This window comes from Pelecanus crispus, chromosome 5, assembly GCF_030463565.1.
Source record: "Pelecanus crispus isolate bPelCri1 chromosome 5, bPelCri1.pri, whole genome shotgun sequence".
Taxonomy (NCBI): domain Eukaryota; kingdom Metazoa; phylum Chordata; class Aves; order Pelecaniformes; family Pelecanidae; genus Pelecanus; species Pelecanus crispus.
In genome coordinates, this window is record NC_134647.1 from 63,578,041 (window position 1) to 63,596,514 (window position 18,474).

Genomic DNA, 18,474 nt, shown 5'->3' on the forward strand with positions numbered 1-18,474 from the left:
AGATAGCCGGCTGAACATGAGCCAGCAGTGTGCCCAGGTGGCCAAGAAGGCCAACAGCATCCTGGCTTGTATCAGGAATGCTGTGGCCAGCAGGAGCAGGGAGGTGATTGTCCCCCTGTACTCGGCGCTGGTGAGGCCGCACCTGGAATACTGTGTCCAGTTTTGGGCCCCTCACTACAAGAAAGACATTGAGGTGCTGGAGCGTGTTCAGAGGCGGGCAACGAAGCTGGTGAAGGGTCTGGAGAACAAGTCTTATGAGGAGCGGCTGAGGGAACTGGGGTTGTTTAGCCTGGAAAAGAGGAGGCTGAGGGGAGACCTTATCGCTCTCTACAACTACCTGAAAGGAGGTTGTAGTGAGGTGGGTGTTGGTCTCTTCTCCCAAGTAGCTAGCGATAGGACAAGAGGAAATGGGCTTAAGCTGCGCCAGGGGAGGTTTAGACTGGAAATTAGGAAAAATTTCTTTACGGAAAGGGTGGTCAGGCATTGGAACAGGCTGCCCAGAGAGGTGGTGGAGTCACCATCCCTGGAGGCGTTTAAAAAACGGGTAGATGTGGCACTTCGGGATATGGTTTAGTCTGGTCTACCCTTGATTAGTCTAGAGTGGGCTTGGTAGTGTAGGTTAATGGTTGGACTGGATGATCTTAAAGGTCTTTTCCAACCTAGATGATTCTATGATTCTATGATTCTATGATCTTGGGTGAGCACCACAGCCTTGGGCTCTAAGAAGTCATAGTTTTATTTCACCTGTCACTTGTGAACAAATCTAGAGTTGCTACCTGTGCAAAAGAACTAGCATTAGGTGACTGATACTGTTTTAATATTATGCTGCAGAGAGAAGTCCTTCTGGGAGCGCATTTGGAAGTCAAGAGAATTTGAGATGGAGAAAGGATATGACTCACTGGCGTCAAAACACAGAAAAGCTTGACAAGTAACTCTGCCTTATCCTTCTACATTAACAATGTGACAGTGCCTGTGAGAATGCAGGGTCTCTCTCCCTGTAGGTCAATGGCAGCAGTCTGCTTAGCGCTCGTGTGAGCAGGTTTGGGCCCTCAGTTGGAACAGGGCTGGCAATGTTCAAATAGCTTTTAGTCCAATGCTGCCCTATCTAACTCTTTGCTTTTCCACTGTCCCTTGCTTTCTTAGATTTTAAAATGAGATTTAAAGAGACTGACACAATCCGTTACCTTCTTAAAACCCTGAAGTAAGCTGTAATTTAGAGAGAAGTTCCATTAACAGTATTCACAGATAGCATATATATCTCATGTCATATTTCCTTTATTCCATAAGAGCATTCTGGAGTTGTCAAAGCTCGCTTTCCTTTCCTGTCCTAATCCATCACTTTGATTGTTTTTCCACATGTGCTGTGCTTTTAGAAGCCACAAACCAGCCAGGTACTGTAGCATTGGTGTGCAGTTCTTATAAATTGCCATTTTGTACATCTGCAGACTCAATCATCACAGTATTGTTTGTGATGCTTGGCAAAAGTTTTCAGTGTGTGTGTGCAACTGATTGGAATGAGCTCTTTTTGCTTATTACAACCATTTCCTTTAAAATCCCCTCTCTTGGTGTGGTTTAATCCGGAGGACTCAAGAGTTGTGTTTGAGCTTCGCTGTGCACGTTTTCAGTTTCCTCAAATTGCAACCTGCAGTCTTCATCCTCCCAGCAAAAGAATTGTTCCTAATCCTAGGAAAGCAATCTCAGCCCAAGTGAAGCTCTGAAGAAACTGGGGAAATGGGGTCCTCAGAGCCTGGATGGAGGGCAGGCCAAATTTTTCCCTTGAAGACATTGACGATTCCTGGAGTTGAAAGTACATCTTCACAGCTTCTAATTGCTTTGTCCAACACAAGAATGTCATCTCTCGTTATGTCAAGTAGTGGCTTTTTATCCAAGACTCCAGTCCTGTTGAGGCATTGGGAAAGCCAAATAACCATTGAGTTTCAACCTGCTAATAAAGTGATGTAGGTATAAATTTCACCTTGGCACAACTCCAGAGCTGTGGACAAAGTTACACCAGGTTAAAATTTGGCCTGAAGAACTCATCAGTTCACTGCCGGCACTGGGTCTGAGCTCTCTCCTCTTCTCAGGAGGACCTCAAGTACATGTTAAACAGCTGTGGAATACCTTGATGGTCAAATGATGGTATCTCACCCCACAAAATAATCTGCTTAGATAACTCTACAAACATGCTTTTTAACCCATACTTGCTCACTGTGACCTGGGTCCATTGCACTCCACTCCCATAAGTGTGTCCTGCATGCGTAGGTAGCCTGGCCCTTTGAAACCTAATAAGCAAGACTTTTTTCACACCAAGAATTGCGCACAGCTAATTGCACGTGGTATTATTTTATGCAGATGGTATTATTTTATATAGGGCCAGGCCCCAAGCCTTCATATTCTGGTGCCTGAAGAGTAGGTAGTAAGTGTATGACCCAGCTCCCAGGGGAAGCGGGATGTGGCAGGGGAGGGTTGCTGTAATACAGGTCCCAGAGCTAAGTCAGTTGTTGTCCCCTTTGGTATGTATTTTGCTTGGATTTTTTCAGTTCCCATGGGTCACACTCCCGTGGGTCACACTGTGGTTTGGCCTGACCTGAGTCTGTCAGAGGTGGCACCTGTGGTAGGGCAGGCCATAGTTGGGCTCTTTAAATATACTACTGGATCTTTGCCAAATGCAGCTTGCGCCACTGAAACTAGGTGGTTGCTGCTGAATTCCTGGGGCCACCAGTTTGAGTGGGTGTATGAATTTTGTAAGCCTTTCCAGGAGAGTGAGTGCCTGGCATATAACAACAAAATTGTGTAGTTTTTTCTTGGAGAGGAAGATATTCTTCAAGAACTGTAATATAATGTAGCTTAAACGGACAAAGATTGCACCCTCACAGTATGCGCTCTGTGCTACAACCAGTCTAGCTGCCAGGATCAACAGTGCAGATATACTAGCTTGTGTAGCACCACCTTGTGTCCATAGCCTATAACATAAAACCATATGTTCTGTTCCTGGTTGTGCTGTTGCATGCCTAACAATGCTACTAAACCAGTTTTGAGCTGGACTTTGATTCTAAACTGTTGTTGTGTTCCTGGGAGAGTAACGAAGTGTCAAAAAGTAGTGTGATCTCTCCCGAGCATGATGAACATAAATCCTGTGTAAGTTTGTATACGTAAAAAAATCAAGTCTTTCTTCCTGTCCTTTTAATGGATGCATTGACATACCCTTGTAGTGTTGTGCAGTAATAAATATATGCATTGTGACCGGGGGTTTTCTGCTAATGTGAAAATATTTTTGACTGGAAAAATGTAGGTCTGCTTCTTAAACAGAAAGTAATTTTATGGCTTTCTTTTCTCTGATTAGATCAAGGGCAGAAATAGAACATGAGGCCCTTATCGATGGAAATCTTGCAACGGAGGCGAATCTGATTATTTTGGATACACTAGAGATCGTTGTACAGGTAAGGATGTAAGAAAATAGAGATGTAATAGCGTTATGATCACCGGGCCAGGTAGCAGTTTGTTAAACAAAATCGTCCTGGTGCTCTTAACTGCCTGAATGCTGTTGAAACTGTTCAACTCCCCTGCTGCAGTGGGATGGGTGGTAGTGCTTCTCTTAATCCTCAGCCCATAACAATCTGGTTTAAAACATCAATACCTTCCTCCAGTCTTTTTGAAAGTTGTTCACTATTGTAGCACAAGAAGTAGTTGTTCATAAAACTCAATAATGAACTGTAAAAATTTTCAAATTCTGCTCTATTCTAACCAATTCCTCTAGTTCCTTCCCAAATCTGCCTCAAGTCATTGGGTTCCAGGTCAGCCTCCTGTATCCATACTTAATTTGCACGGTGCAGGAAAGCTTTCAGGCGCCTTAGTCTGTGTGCACAGCCCAGCTATTTTCTCACTCCCTGCAGGTGAGCATGGACACATGGCAATTTTGTCCCCTGCTTTCTGTACAAATGAAACCTGGGCACAGTCTGGAAGCAGGCAGTAGCAGGCTTACCAGATCCGCCTCTGAGCTGCAGGGAGACCCAGGAATCTCAAGGGTTACACCTTGCACCTGAATAATCCACCTAGAGGCCAGCTACAAACTTACCCTCTAGTAGAACAAGGTTGCAAAAGGTCAGAGCTTCATTGGGTGGAAAGCCCCATCATTCCACTGGCTTTAGCACATGGGTCAGGTTTTCATTACCTGGGGGTTGATTCAGAAGTGTGATCGTTACGCAGGCCCAGCTAAGTGGGTAATTTCTCCATGCCAAGGTGTTTTTCGGCGCAGTTATTCTCCCTGCCACACACACGCACAGGAGGTTCACTTTTGCTCATGCAACTCTTGTTTTACTTTTGACTGCAGACTGTTTCTGTGACGGAGTCCAAAGAGAGTATCCTCGGTGGGGTGCTGAAAGTGCTTCTGCACAGCATGGCCTGCAACCAAAGTGCACTTTATCTCCAACACTGCTTCGCCACACAGAGGGCTTTGGTTTCAAAGGTGAATTCTCTGCAGATGCTATAATATATCCTGAGCAGCACTGATGGAGGATGGGCCTGTTTTCTTCCTTTGCATTGGGGTCACTTCACCAAGCATTTATTATTTTATGCAATATTGATTTTCAGGAAGTGTGGTCTGGGGGTTGATAAATCCTGACTGGTTTTTATAATCGGTACCTGTATTTATGCATTTTGGGTTTGATGGCTGTACGCAAAGGTACAGTTTGCACAGCCCGAGTCTGGTGTGGGTTCCTGCTGGCCGGCGGTAAGCAGGCAGAGGCACCTAGACAGTAGGGAGCACAAAGCACAGGTGGAATTTAAGCTATATGAATCTCACTTAAAGTGGATTTGTTTTACTGGGCTCATAATTTAAACAATTTCCCAGTTTCTGTAGGTATACTGGGAATAGCTCAAAATTTTAAGCCTGAGTTTTTGGAACTGATGTAAATCAGTCTAAGGGTGTAGATGTAAGAACAAGTTGTGGGGGTAGGTAAAATGAGTTGCCTTCCAGTACTACCAGTGAGTCTGCTTTTGCCTTATTGTAAAAGTGCAGTGATTAAAATTAGCATCATTCCCTTCAAAACAGAGGGGATTGGACTTCCTCTTATGCCACTGTATGCTCATTGCTGAGGATTGCCCTGTCTTTTTTGTCTGAGTGCTTGTTCCTGTCTGTCCAAGCACTAACTTTCTCATGTGCTGTTTTTCCAGTTCCCTGAGCTGCTGTTTGAAGAAGAGACTGAGCAGTGTGCAGATCTGTGCCTGAGGCTCCTGAGACACTGTAGCAGCAGTATCAGCACAATACGGTCGCATGCAAGTGCCTCTCTGTACCTTCTGATGAGGCAAAACTTCGAGATTGGGAACGTGAGTATCCTGCTGCACTTCATTAGGTTATTACATGTAAACTGGTGGGAACTGATGGATGGAGCTCTGTGTATTCCTGTGAAAGAAAGGCTGTCAGAGGGCTTACCATCAAAACAAGCATGACATGCAAAGGGAAGAGAGGTGTGCAGGAGTGACATGACTTTGCCTAGCTCCTGATCTTGCAGTATCTCACGCTGCTGGTCAGTGCATAGCAGAGGTGTCCAGTCTCCAGTGTCAGGGTCCGAGCTGTATGCCCAGAATCTCTTTGCAGGCAAGCTGCCTCTCGTGTCGGTTTATCATAGAATCATAGAATGCTTTGGGTTGGAAGGGACCTTTAGAGATCATCTAGCCCAACCATCCTGCAGTGAGCAGGACATCTTTAACTAGATCACATTGCTCAGAGCCCCATCCAACCTGACCTTGAACTTTCTAGGGATGGAGCCTCCACTACCTCTCTGGGCAACCTGTTGCAGTGCTTGACCACCCTCATTATAAAAAGTTTCTTCCTTATATCCAGTCTAAATCTATTCTTCTTTAGTTTAAACTTCTTTAGTTAAAATCACAACAGGCCTTGCTAAAAATATTGTTCTCATCCTTCCTATAGGCACCCTTTAAGTACTGAAAGGCCACAATAAGGTCTCCCAGCAGCCTTCTCTTCTCCAGGCTGAACAACCCCAACTGTCTCAGCCTGTCCTCGTAGGAGAGGTGCTCCAGCCCTCAGATCATTTTTGTGGCCCTCCTCTGGACCTGCTCCAACAGGTCCATGTCCTTCTTGTGCTGAGGGCTCCAGAGCTGGATGCAGGGCTCCAGATGAGGTCTCACCAGAGCAGAGGGGCAGAATTACCTCCCTTGACCTGCTGGCCACGCTTCTTTTGATGCAGCCCAGGATACAGTTGGCTTTCTGGGCTGCAAGCACACATTGTTGGCTTATGTCCAGCTTTTCATCTACCAGTACCCCCAAGTCCTTCTCCACAGGACTGCTCTCAATCCCTTCATCCCCCAGCCTGTATTGATATTGGGGGTTGCCCCCTCCCAGGTAGGGGACCTTGCACTTGGCCTTGTTGAACCGTATGAGGTTTACACAGGCCCACCTCTCCATCTTGTCCACGTCCCTTTGGATGACATCTCATCCTCCTGGTGTGTCAACCGCACCACTCAGCCTGGTGTCATCTGCAAACTTGCTGAGGGTGCACTCAATCCCACTATGTCATTGATGAAGATATTAAACAGCACTGGTCCCAGTACGGACCCCTGCAGGACTCTACTTGTCACTGATCTCCATTTGGACATCAAGCCGTTGACCACTACCCTCTGGATGTGACCATCCAGCCAATTCCTTACCCACTGAACAGTCCACCCATCAAATCTATATCTCCCCAATTTAGAGAGAAGGACGTTGTGGGGGACTGTTGCAGAGCCCTGCCTGGAACATCCACTGCAAGAGTTTCCAAACCTGTCAGTTTGGAAGGTTTGCATACTCTTCAGATTGGGCAGTTGGCACTCAAGGGGCTGTTTGGAGGAACTCCCCTCCGCCTTGCCTTCACGCACCTCTAGGTGAGAGCAGGAACAGCCACACAGCCCTTTCTGTGGCAGAGCTAGTATGCATTTCCTTTCTGAAGGGGCTATGTTAGTGCAAGTGAGTTAGCAATGCTGGGATTTTGCTTCCATTCAGATCTTACTTACCTCTAATTACGTCTTAGCTTGACACCCCATGTGTGCTTTAAATTGTCAAGAAAATTTCCAGCCTTAACTCTTCCAGTTGATATTTTGCAAGCACCCATGTAGCTATGTATCACAAAGCGCTCCCCCAGACATCTTTGTTTACAGTGCTTTGGTTACAGTCCCCCATGGTGAGTAACAGAACTGGAGGGACCGACTGGTTCTGGGCCCAGGGTTAGTGGATTGATAGCAGCAAGTTAACAGTGACTCCAGTCTTTAGGCTAGACCAAACCAAAAGCAAGTGTCTAGAATTAAGGCTGTGTTCACGAGAGGGAGTTGAGCACCATCCTGTTCGGGGTGCTTGAGAAGAAAGCAGGGAGAAGGAGAGAAAACTAAAACTTTTGCAGGATAACCTTGACCTGGAACTAAATAATGCTGTCATCACATTATGAAGTCAGCAGCACCAGAGGTTTATTGTAACCACCGCTCTGTGACAGTCCTTTCCACAAAACTTGTGTTTTCTTTTTTTGCATCACGTGTCTGTCAGGAGGAGGATGCAATGACCAGAGTACTGATGTTGCAGCAGATTGTTACAGGATCTCCAGGTTGTTGAAATACGATAACAATTTCTGTGTTGCAGAACTTTGCCAGAGTGAAAATGCAGGTGACCATGTCTCTATCATCCCTGGTGGGGACATCCCAGAACTTCAATGAGGAATTTTTGCGACGTTCCCTGAAGACTATTTTGACATATGCTGAAGAAGATCTGGAACTTAGGGAGACAACATTTCCTGATCAGGTAAAAGAAATACCACAAGAGAAGTAATGTGTAGTTCATTAACAGGCTGTTCTTAAACCTCCATCTATATCTGGAATTTGCATATATTCCCTGAAGGAGGTACATATTTTTTTTATCACCTAAATACATAAAACTCAGGTTCTTGATTAATGCTGACACCAAGGTGCAAACACATAAAGGTTCAGAGCGACTGTGGTCCAAACATAGCAGTATGTAGCTCAAATCCCATTGCCAGTTCATTATAGCAGTATATTTTTCACAGGTCCAGGATCTAGTGTTCAACCTCCATATGATCCTCTCTGACACAGTTAAAATGAAGGAGCACCAGGAAGATCCAGAAATGCTGATAGACCTGATGTACAGGTAGAGTTTATAACCATTGCACTGTAAGGACAGTAGATGTCAGTGCTCCACGTGGTGTTTGAGCAAAGCTTTGTACCTACTGCACTTCCTGCATTTAGAGCGTGAGGTATTGTATTGCTGTGAACTTTGATTACTTGTTTTTTTTAGCAATTACTTTACTTTAAACTTAAACCTGTTTTACACTGCTTTCCATGATTTGTATTTCACCTGAAACCAGCACAGGTACTTGCTGTTTGGTTTTGGACTCAGATTTTGCACATTTCAGCCCTTACAGAGCTTGGTTTTGGAGCAGTTCCAGGTCTTAGTGCTCATGGACCAATATGTACTTGTCTGTTGTGTTTGAATGTGGTGTTGATAGGTTTTGTTTGGCATTTATGGAGCTTGTCTTGGATAAAAGTAGTTTCCATTCCCCAGCAGTCTCTGACAATCTCATCCTCCACCTGAGTAAAGACAACTCTCCCTGCCTGCATAAGGGAAAACCTAAGGATCTTCCAGGACCTGCTGGCACAAAAGGTGGTGGTGGTTGTACATATGATGGTCTCCATATGCAAAAGATATTCCAGAGCTGTGTTAAGATCCCAGCTACCAAATTGCGTGGTGTTGTCTGCACATATGGTCCTGAAGGCTTCTTAGAAGGCAGCAGAGATTTTGTCATAAGCAACCAGGCAGGTGTGCTCTGATTGTCCCACATCTTTGGCTTACTACCAGTCTCCAAGTGAAATACGAGCTTTGGTCAAGAGCTTCAGCAGCCACCCATAAAAGCATTCTGCCATCAGGGTGTAGCTGCAGTTGCTTGCCTGCCACTAACTGGCTCATAAACCTATGAAGTAATTTAAGGTAACTTTCCATCTATATAGCTTCTTATCTCATGTATTTCTAGATAGCCTAGCACTGAGGGTGGTTGTTATTTAAGCAGAAGTAACTCAATACTAATTACAGAGGTTTTCTTTCCAATTAGGATTGCAAAGGGCTATCAGAATTCCCCTGACCTGCGCCTGACGTGGCTGCAGAACATGGCTGGAAAGCACTCTGAGAGGAGCAATCACGCCGAATCAGCCCAGTGCCTGGTCCACTCTGCAGCCTTGGTGGCTGAATATCTAAGCATGCTGGAAGACCGAAAATACCTCCCTGTAGGGTGTGTTACATTTCAGGTAGGAGTTGTCCTCCGTAATGTATTTCTGTTTTTTGTCATCTGCTGCTGAGATACTGAGTATCTCCATGTCCCAGGTATTACTGTGCCTACATACTCATACTACGCTTACTCTGTGTCCTGGTTTTGGCTGGGATAGAGTTAATTCCTAGTGGCAGGCACAGTGCTGTGTTGGTTTTGGATTTAGTATGAGAAGAATGCTGATAACACGCTGATGTTTTAGTTGTTGCTAAGTACTGCTTATGCTAGTGAAGGACTTTTCAGCTTCCCATGCTCTGCCAGGTGCACAAGAAACCGGGAGGGGGCACAGCCAGAATAGTTCAGCCAAACTGACCAAAGGGCTATTCCATACCATATGACATCATGCTCAGTATATAAACTGGGGGGGGTTGGCCGGGGAGCAGCGATTGCTGCTCGGGAACGGTCTGGGTATCGGTCGGCAGGTGGTGAGCAATTGCGTTGTGCATCACTTGCTTTGTATATTATTATTATTATTATCATTATTATATTGTTATTATCATCATTACTCTTTTATTTCAATTATTAAACTGTTCTTATCTCAACCCAGGAGTGTTTCTCACTCTTACTCCTCCAATTCTCTCCCCCATCCCATCGGGATAGGGGGAGTGAGCGAGCGGCTGCGTGGTGCTTAGTTGCTGGCTGGGGCTAAACCACGACACACTGTTTGTTTTGGGGATAATGCACGACAGCAACTTCTGAAAATCTTTATTGTGCTTGAAGACTGTCTTGGTTCCCCTAAGTCTTTACATCCATAGTACTGAGTGAATCCAGTTCTTTTTATTTCTCCATTTAAGTCATGGGTTTTTACCCTCTTTGATCTAACCATTTTGTAGTGGGTGCAGTTGTTGAAAGTGATTCCTGTGACTAGTAATGTTAAGCAGGGCAATACTGAGTAGAGAAAACAAGCACGTACTTAGCTTTGAGTGTGTAGGTGGTCCAGTCCAGTTAGTTTAAGCATGTGCTGAAGTACCGTGCTGGTTCAGAAGGAGATTAAACGAAATGCATGTGAAATCTGCCTCTTTAAAAACTTTAGGATTTGATTGAAAATCAGCTGGCTTTTAAAGTACTGAGAGGTTTGAATATTGTTTAAATTGAACAAAAATATTTTATCTACATTGTATCTCCTTAGAACATATCTTCTAATGTTTTGGAAGAGTCAGCAGTTTCTGATGATGTTGTATCACCAGATGAAGAAGGTATCTGTTCTGGAAAGTATTTTACAGAAGCTGGTCTGGTGGGATTGCTGGAACAGGCTGCAGCATCTTTCTCCATGGTAGACTTTAATTTCTTTACCTATCTTCTTCAGCAATCTTATACTGCTGGGCAATATGAGGGAAAATGTTTTCTCTATGTGTAACTCTATTGTAACCATTTAATTTGCATGGAGCTTTGGGAGCTTTAATTGTTCAGGACAGCATGGCTTGCCCTCTGGAGTAAACTGTGCAAAGAATGGGATCTGGGACCAAGAGGCCTTTGTGTGTTTCCAGTGTCTTTCACTTCAACACTGCACATTTGGGAGTTCACAACAGTAAAGAAAGGCTGTAATGTTTTTCCTCCTCTTCAAAAAGAGTGGACCAAGAGCTTTATGTGAACAGTGTTAATGAGCTGGTAGTGTATCCATCAGAAGCCAAGGAAAGCAAGTGAATTACTTCCCACAACACAATATGAAACGTCATTCAGTGGGTTTAAGTACAAACAGCAATAACTCCAGAGCAAAGACCTAGAACCCCTGCTGTGGACTGGCTAAGTCATGCAGTGCAGTGTCCCTGCCCACAATGGTCTGGATCCCCTCCATTAGAGACATCCTAAGGAAACTTCACAAATTTCATGGAGTGCCAAAAGTTGAATGTAGAAGTCACTTAGGTTGAAGATGCACTAAATAGAACAAGCTGTACTGTGTCCTTAAGCTTCCGTATTTCATTCTCGTAGATTTGGTTAGGATCCTGTTTAGCTTGTTGTGCTCTTGTGCATATCCATGCAAAATATCTCAGTTTTGATTCTGTTAATAATCTCATTTATTAGTAGCAATGTGTAATGCAGTAGGCTCTTGATTCCAAAGGTGACTGGGGATTTTATTTCATTCATGTATGGGTGTATTTTAAGAAAAGGTGCTGATTATGTCACAGTGCCACCTTTTCATTTTGCAGTTTTGTGATTTAAATGCTGGTAGTATGTATCATTCTTGCTGTTGAATTGATGAAGCGATCTGATGGACCTTATTTTTGTAGGCTGGCATGTATGAAGCAGTTAATGAGGTTTACAAAGTCCTTATTCCTATTCATGAAGCTAATAGAGATGCCAAGAAGCTATCTACTATTCATGGTAAACTCCAAGAAGCCTTCAGCAAGATTGTTCACCAGGTAATGATTTGAATTTTCAGCTGCAATGTGAATTGTGAAGAAACTTCAAATGCTCAGTGCAAATAAAACTACCTGTTAAGGAAAAAACATTTTAATCAGATTACATGAGAATTGTCAAATGGTGATCCACAGTGAATGCAAGGATTGCTGACAGGATTTTTCTTCTCTCTGGACATTTAACATGAGAAACATGAGAGACATCACATACTGAGCTTCGTTGTAACTTTAGAAATTCTCAATAGTTAAAATTCCAATCATCTGTCAGTTTATCCTTTCAGATGTTATTTTAACCTGTGTTTTGCATGCTGTGTTTCTGGGAAAAGCACTGTATCTTGCCTTTAGCCTGGTAGTTAACATTCAGAAATGTTGGGGTTTTATTTGTCTATTCATATGGTGGATAAATAATTGAAGGAACCTTTCTAAACTTGGTGCAAAACCCACCAGTTCAGGTGCTGAGCGTTTGATGAGAGACATCAGAAGTTACCAACCCTCACAAAGCTCAACCGACCTCAGCTAAGCAGGAGATGAGAGCACTTGGCAACTCTTAAGAAGCACATGTTATCTTCTCGAAGAGGCCCATTGGGTGCATGCCTTTCTGTCAGGGCAGGCAAGCACTCGGCAGACCCTCCTCCAGTACATGCCAGTGCTACTCTGAGCCCCCCACCCCAACCAGCTTTCTGGTCATGGGTCGCTGGGTACATGGTTTGTCTGTTGGTGTAGTTACCCTTATATTGCCATCAGATGCTCAGTAAATGTTGATTAGTGCATCGATTTCGTAGGATCCAGCTGACAGTCTGGTGGTTTTCTCTGTGTTCTGGTGTTGCCAGATTCCTGAGGTAAAGTGTACTGATAGAGGACAATCATTGAGTGTCCTTCTAGGCCGGAGAAGGCTGTTTTGGATGCATGATGACTTATAATCATTGAAACCATTTCAGGTTTATGATACCTTACATTGATGGTCATGTTTTGGCCTTTGAAACTTTTTTTTTTTGTTTCTGTGACATGCGCTTTTTACTTTTTATTACACAGAGTACTGGCTGGGAGGTAGGTAACTACATTTTAGTTAGTAAAGAACACTAATAGATTTTTCAGATAACTCACGCCAACGCTTGCCCACATGTGCTAGTTGTGGGTATTTCTGTTGCTGTCTGCTGTTAAAACAATTCATTAACCAAAGAAATACCAATAAACCAATTGTGGTTGTAGTAGGAAATTCTTCATAAGAAGCTGTAGGTAGTGCATGGATGCTGATGTGTTCCACTAATGAGGTTCTTTGGTGAATGAGCCACTGTATCATCACTAGTTTGTTTTTATAATTTGTTTATATTTCTTTCCATCAGCATTGACACAGAATATCATCCCTTCATACCATATTTTCACCCCACCCACAGGGGTCGATTTAAGCAATAATGCTCAGAGGTACTGAAACACAAAACTGGTTTACTGCATGTGCAGACCATATCTCAGAGAATAGGCTGCTTCATTCTGTTCATTTAAGAACAATCAATTTGTCGTGTAGCTGTTTATCTGGCAGTGAAATAGCTCGGTTGTGTTAATTGGAGTCAGTTTTGCTGCTTTCATTTTTGTACAGGCTGTTTGCTCACATTTCTACAACATACACCATGAGAACCACACATTTGGATTAAAAATAGACAAAGCAGTCGGCTTCATCCACAGTCACACACAGCACAGCGAGTTTGACAACTCAGGCCCTAGTCCAGTCAACACAGTGGGTACATGAGCGTCGAGAAGTCTCAGAAGACATTTTAAATGTTTTGTGAATATGATGTTACATTATTTGCTTAGACTTCAGCTGTCTTCAGCAGTTAATCTCTGCTTTTCTGTGAATGAGGCAACTCAGTATGGGCCATCTCACTCCATGTTTCCACCACAGGAGAGCATTTAAGCCCACGCTTCCCGAACTGGGGCCAAGAATGAAGTTCTTTTGCATTGTGTGACACAAATAATTTGGGCTGATGATGTCTGAATGCCAGTTTTAATTCTGGCCTAGCAAGAAATGAAATTCAGTAGCTTAAAAGTAACCCCTGACACTTAAGGGCTGGACCTGTAAATCCTTTGCTTGTTCCTCTGAAAAGTCCCAGCAGATGAGGCAGCACAGCAATCCAGAGTACATGTCATAGGAGTGTAAATGAGCTGTGTTCAATAGCCAACAAACGTGAAGGCCTGTGAGCATCTATTTTGATTAGTCTGCCCCTAAATCGACCCCTGAAGAAAATCCTGTCATTGGTTATGATTCTAACATCACTCAGTCATGTTTTACTGCATGGTAAAAGACACCCATGGTTTCTGTTCTCGTCTGTCATCATGCTCCTTCATTGCCACACTTTTTCTGATCTTTGTGCTTTGTAGCTTTCAGATTTGTTGCATGTTTTGCCCTTTTTCCTTATTTTAAATACTTTAATTGATGCTCACCCTTTTTTTTATTTTAAAGTTTATTTGCTGCCAATTTGCTGCTTGTTTGTTTTTTGGAATTTCCCTAATTAAATACTTTCTGTTTTCTCCTCTATCGCCCTGGTTGCTGACCCTCCTCCCCACTCTTACTATTGTCTGTTGTGGTAAGTTCCTACTTGTGGAATTTTGTTTCCCCCCCTTTCTCTTTTTTTTTTTTTTTTTTTTTTCCCTTTTTGTTTTTTGTTTTCCACTGTGGAAACCCCAATTTCATTCTACCAAAGAGCTATGCCAACAGCAGGACCCCCCCTCATGTCACAAGGAAAGTAGTATTGCCAACTACAAGCACTGAAGTATCCTGAGTCTGGCACCAATGCATTTCTGAGACCTGCTTAAACATACTGAGTGGTGGGTTTTTCTGTTTGTGTGTTTGTTCATTGAATAAATGTTGAATTAACTTTTTTTGTTTACTTTCCAGTTAGGAAAGTTGTTAGGAAAAATCTTTTCATGCTGTGCCATGAGAATTCAAAAATGCTATTTAAAGTATGCAGGGTGAGGTTGCCATCGAATAGCAGGCCTCCAGGAGCTGGTACTTCCAAAATACCAATATTGGAAGACTTGTAATAGTTGGCAACACTGCAAAGGACCTTGGCTTAAAATTGAGCAAGAAAATAACAATGCTCAAGTTTGGTAAAGATGGTTGGATTTTGCATTTTCCACAGTGTGTATGAAGGAGTTACTTTTATTCCTACATACTTCAGGCTGACTCTGCCTTCAGGCAGCTGCTGCTGCGTTGGTCTCGGTGAAGAAAGCAATGATTGCTCTTGCGTCTGATTTTTCAAATATTGTTGGCAAAGCTTTTTGTGTGTGTGCAAGAGATAACTCTAGAACTTTATTCCCAGCAATTTTGAAAGGTATTTACCATGCATAATAACAAGTCATGAACCTTCATAAATCATGATGGCTGTTATCTGCTCTGCCAGTTCTGTAATGGCTATTCAGTGTTCACCTTCATTCTCTTCTCCTCCCAAAGACCTATTATTTTTCATAAAATAATAGGAGATAAAATGCTTTTAATAATTTCTCCCTCATATCTGCATTTTTAGCTCTTTTCAGAAACAAGACCATGGAGTATTTTTAAGTGTTTTGTTTTCAGTACTGTGATTAGATAGACTTTGGTATTGCCTAAATTTCAATTAAAAGATCCTAGTACAGAGCCATCCCATATTCATAACGCCAGGCAAGAAATTGAGCTCTCCTAATCTGAGGAGGCTGGTAGCTACTGAATGTCTATGTGAAGTAAGAAGTAGCCTGTAGGTGTTCACTCTCCCGGAGGAGTGTGCTTCCAGCCCCTTGCTTCCAGGTACAGATCCCCCAACAGGAGTCACGTACGTTTCGTGGCTGTTGGAGCCAGGGCTTTGTCGGGGAGATGTTTCTGTAGCATTAGGGGCTAACCAGTGCTCCTCACTGCCAGCTTTTCTCCCTGGGATCCTTATGACAACTGAGTTTCAGCAACTGGATTTATCAGGAAAAGCCAGTGCAGCTGGGCTTCATGATGATGAAACAAGCACATAAGTTGGGAGCTGCCTTCACAGGGGGGCACTGATTCTCACGGGGCTTCCCTGCTGCTACCACTCCTGGGAATTCCCAGTGCCCCATTACTCTTATTTTATGCATTTATTAAATGCCACCAGAACTCCTTATTAATGAGTGCTGATCAACAGACAGCATTTTCTTCCTCACTTGCTGTTATTTTTACAGCAACATAAATGTACACTGCCTGTAACAAATAGCTGTCTGGGCAGATGTCCACGTGGTAGATAACCTTGTGGGGACCAGGTTCTGCAAACACTTCATAGCCTGAAAGTCACTCACCAAGTAGGTAGGAAAAAACACATGAGTTAGAAGAGCAGCAGTGTGTCCTCCATCATGAAGGCCTGCCCTTTGCCCATGGGTTGGGGCAGGATCCCGCCAACTTCCACGTGGAGCATGGAAGGACCTGGGGGTCCTGCGTGAGGTTTGGGGAGATATTTTGTATGGCAGTTCCCCTTGGGCAGACATGGTGCTACCTTGGGAAGTGCTTTGAGAAAGGAGCCCTGGAATCACAGTCTTCTGCCTATAACATTGAGATCGAATTGAAAAAAATAGCACAGGAAGCTGGAAATGCTGGGTGTTGAGGGATTTTAGCATGGGTAGTATTGTCCAAAACTGTGGCTTTGATAAAGTAGTGATGAGTAAATTAAGGGCTCAGTAGGCTGCTCATTCCTATATAGGTCCAGAGGGACGGGCACTGGAGAAAGACAGGGAGTCCAGGGAAATAGCTCCCAGATGTTGCCAGATGGTACTTCCAATAAAACGGTAATAGCTTTGCAGCTGGGGGTCGCACCCTGGGAGGTGCTTCTGGGGATGGCTGCGGTGTGACAAAACCCTGTAGTCTGTGCTGGCAGGTGGAGCTGGATAAAAGCCCCTCTCCGGCGGCGTGGTGCTCAGAGGGACAGGCTAGAGCAGGGGTCCAAGGAGCCGCCCGCGCCACATTAAGCATATGAGCAACTCTTGGCGCGACTCCTCGTTTTCTTAAATTGGAGCATGTGTCTGCGCTTTTGCCAGAGCAAAGCTGATGAATTTGTATCTGTCGATGTCCCATAGTAAAGCCAAGATGTGGCCTGCATGTATTAAGCAAAGATGCTGCTGGTGCTGGTCTCTTCAGGCTTCACTTCCACCTCAGAGCTGGGCATCAGTGAGCTTTGCCCTCCTGAAGGTGCTTGGGACGGGCAGCAGCCCTTGCCCCAAAAAGGCAACGATGTGTTCTCCTGCCTGTGCCTCAGGCCAGAGGAGCCGAGCTGTGCCTGGGCAGCTCCAGCATGACGCCCCAGAGTTTCCTCCAGGCCAGGAGAAGGCGGTGGCTTGCTGTGACAGTGCTTTTTCCAGTCTCTGGAGTTTGCCAGAGGGTTTTTTTTATTTTGGTTTGGCTTATTTATCCTCTTTGCCTTCCATAGATCATGTTCACCATCACCACAAGAGATCAGTTTTGCCATAGCAAAATACTTAAAAAAAAAAAAAAAAAAAAATCATACACAGCAGCCAGGACATCTGTAAGTGCTGCTTGAAACCAAACACTAACCCAGATTCAGAAACGCTGAGTGCTGTATACTACATCACACTTTCTCACGAGAGTAAAGGTGAACATTTTAGAGTTTCTTGCTGAAAGGCATTTCTGGTTTGTGCATGCAGCGTGAGGTTTTTTTAACAAAATCAAAGGTGTGATTTATTTTTAAAGCGTTTTTCTTCTCTCTCTCTCAATCAGATTTTCTTTGTTACTCTTCCAGCAAAAATCTTTCTTGTTTCTCTACTTTTGTTGCATTTCTGGGCCAAATTCACCACTGGCTGAAATGGAAGCAGGTACATGATACAGTGGGTTGCATCTGCTTTCACCAGGAGTGACTTTGGCCCTCTGTACTAGACATTAGTTACTAGAAGAGAACGTTAACACTTTCTGGTCAACATGCTATTTAAAAATCACTTGTGTGTGTGTGTGAGTGAACTGGACATTGACTTCGGCCCAATCCTGCAGTTACTTGAGGGTGGATTACGGGGGCTCTGGTGTGGGTAGTTTTCAGGGGTGCCTTTGTGCAATATCCTCCCTGTCTGCTGCAGGCTGTCTGCAACGGGACTTCCCCATGCCTGTGTCTGCCGGCTACAGACCAAGCTAAGGGGTGTTGGCATAGGATTTGGAGAGCCTGAAATAATTACCCAAACAAAGGGATGTGCCTTTGACTGTTCCTCAGAGACATCCCACACCTCCAGACTACTCCTGGAGTCGAAAAAGTCATTGCAGAGTTGGGCTAATGGTCGTAACTGATCCATATAATTTCATGTTAGTTTATCATTTCATTGCGGTGTTTGCTGCTAAATGCATTCATGCTGAGTTACAGGTTTGTTTTTCTTTTCCTTCTTTCTATGTTTTTCCTTGTTTTTTAATTTCTTTTTTATTTTGCATAAATTCAGGAGCCTGCCTGCAGCCATGCTTGGGGGTATGCATGTCTCCACACTGAAATAACCTTTTGTTTCTCCAAACCTAGGATGGAAAGAGGATGTTTGGCACCTACTTCCGGGTTGGTTTTTATGGAACTAAATTTGGAGACCTGGATGAGCAAGAGTTTGTTTACAAGGAGCCTGCGATAACAAAGTTAGCTGAAATTTCCCATAGGCTTGAGGTGAGATGATTGTGGCTGACCTCAAATTCTGTCTGTGAGTTGCAGTTTAACTATTTTGCATCAGTTATTTAAGAGCTGCATTGCCACATTACAGGAAGTGGCGGAAATGAAAATCGTTGGGCAAAACCAGCGCTGTGCCCCTTGGAGCCTGACGCAAGGCTGAGCTTAGAGAAA

At 43.9% G+C, this 18,474-nt stretch overlaps 1 protein-coding gene across 1 annotated transcript in view; it reads left to right on the plus strand.

Moving 5' to 3' along the window:
- The window catches only part of DOCK7 (dedicator of cytokinesis 7), a 110,870-nt gene that overhangs the window by 85,122 nt on the left and 7,274 nt on the right, over window positions 1-18,474 (plus strand). Inside the window, exons 34-45 of the mRNA XM_075711218.1 lie at window positions 832-928; window positions 1,374-1,391; window positions 3,344-3,440; window positions 4,331-4,465; window positions 5,173-5,325; window positions 7,625-7,783; window positions 8,046-8,146; window positions 9,105-9,297; window positions 10,447-10,590; window positions 11,546-11,677; window positions 12,707-12,721; window positions 18,166-18,300. Coding sequence (XP_075567333.1) covers window positions 832-928; window positions 1,374-1,391; window positions 3,344-3,440; window positions 4,331-4,465; window positions 5,173-5,325; window positions 7,625-7,783; window positions 8,046-8,146; window positions 9,105-9,297; window positions 10,447-10,590; window positions 11,546-11,677; window positions 12,707-12,721; window positions 18,166-18,300 — 1,379 coding nt within the window. The remainder of the gene's footprint in view (window positions 1-831; window positions 929-1,373; window positions 1,392-3,343; window positions 3,441-4,330; window positions 4,466-5,172; window positions 5,326-7,624; window positions 7,784-8,045; window positions 8,147-9,104; window positions 9,298-10,446; window positions 10,591-11,545; window positions 11,678-12,706; window positions 12,722-18,165; window positions 18,301-18,474) is intronic.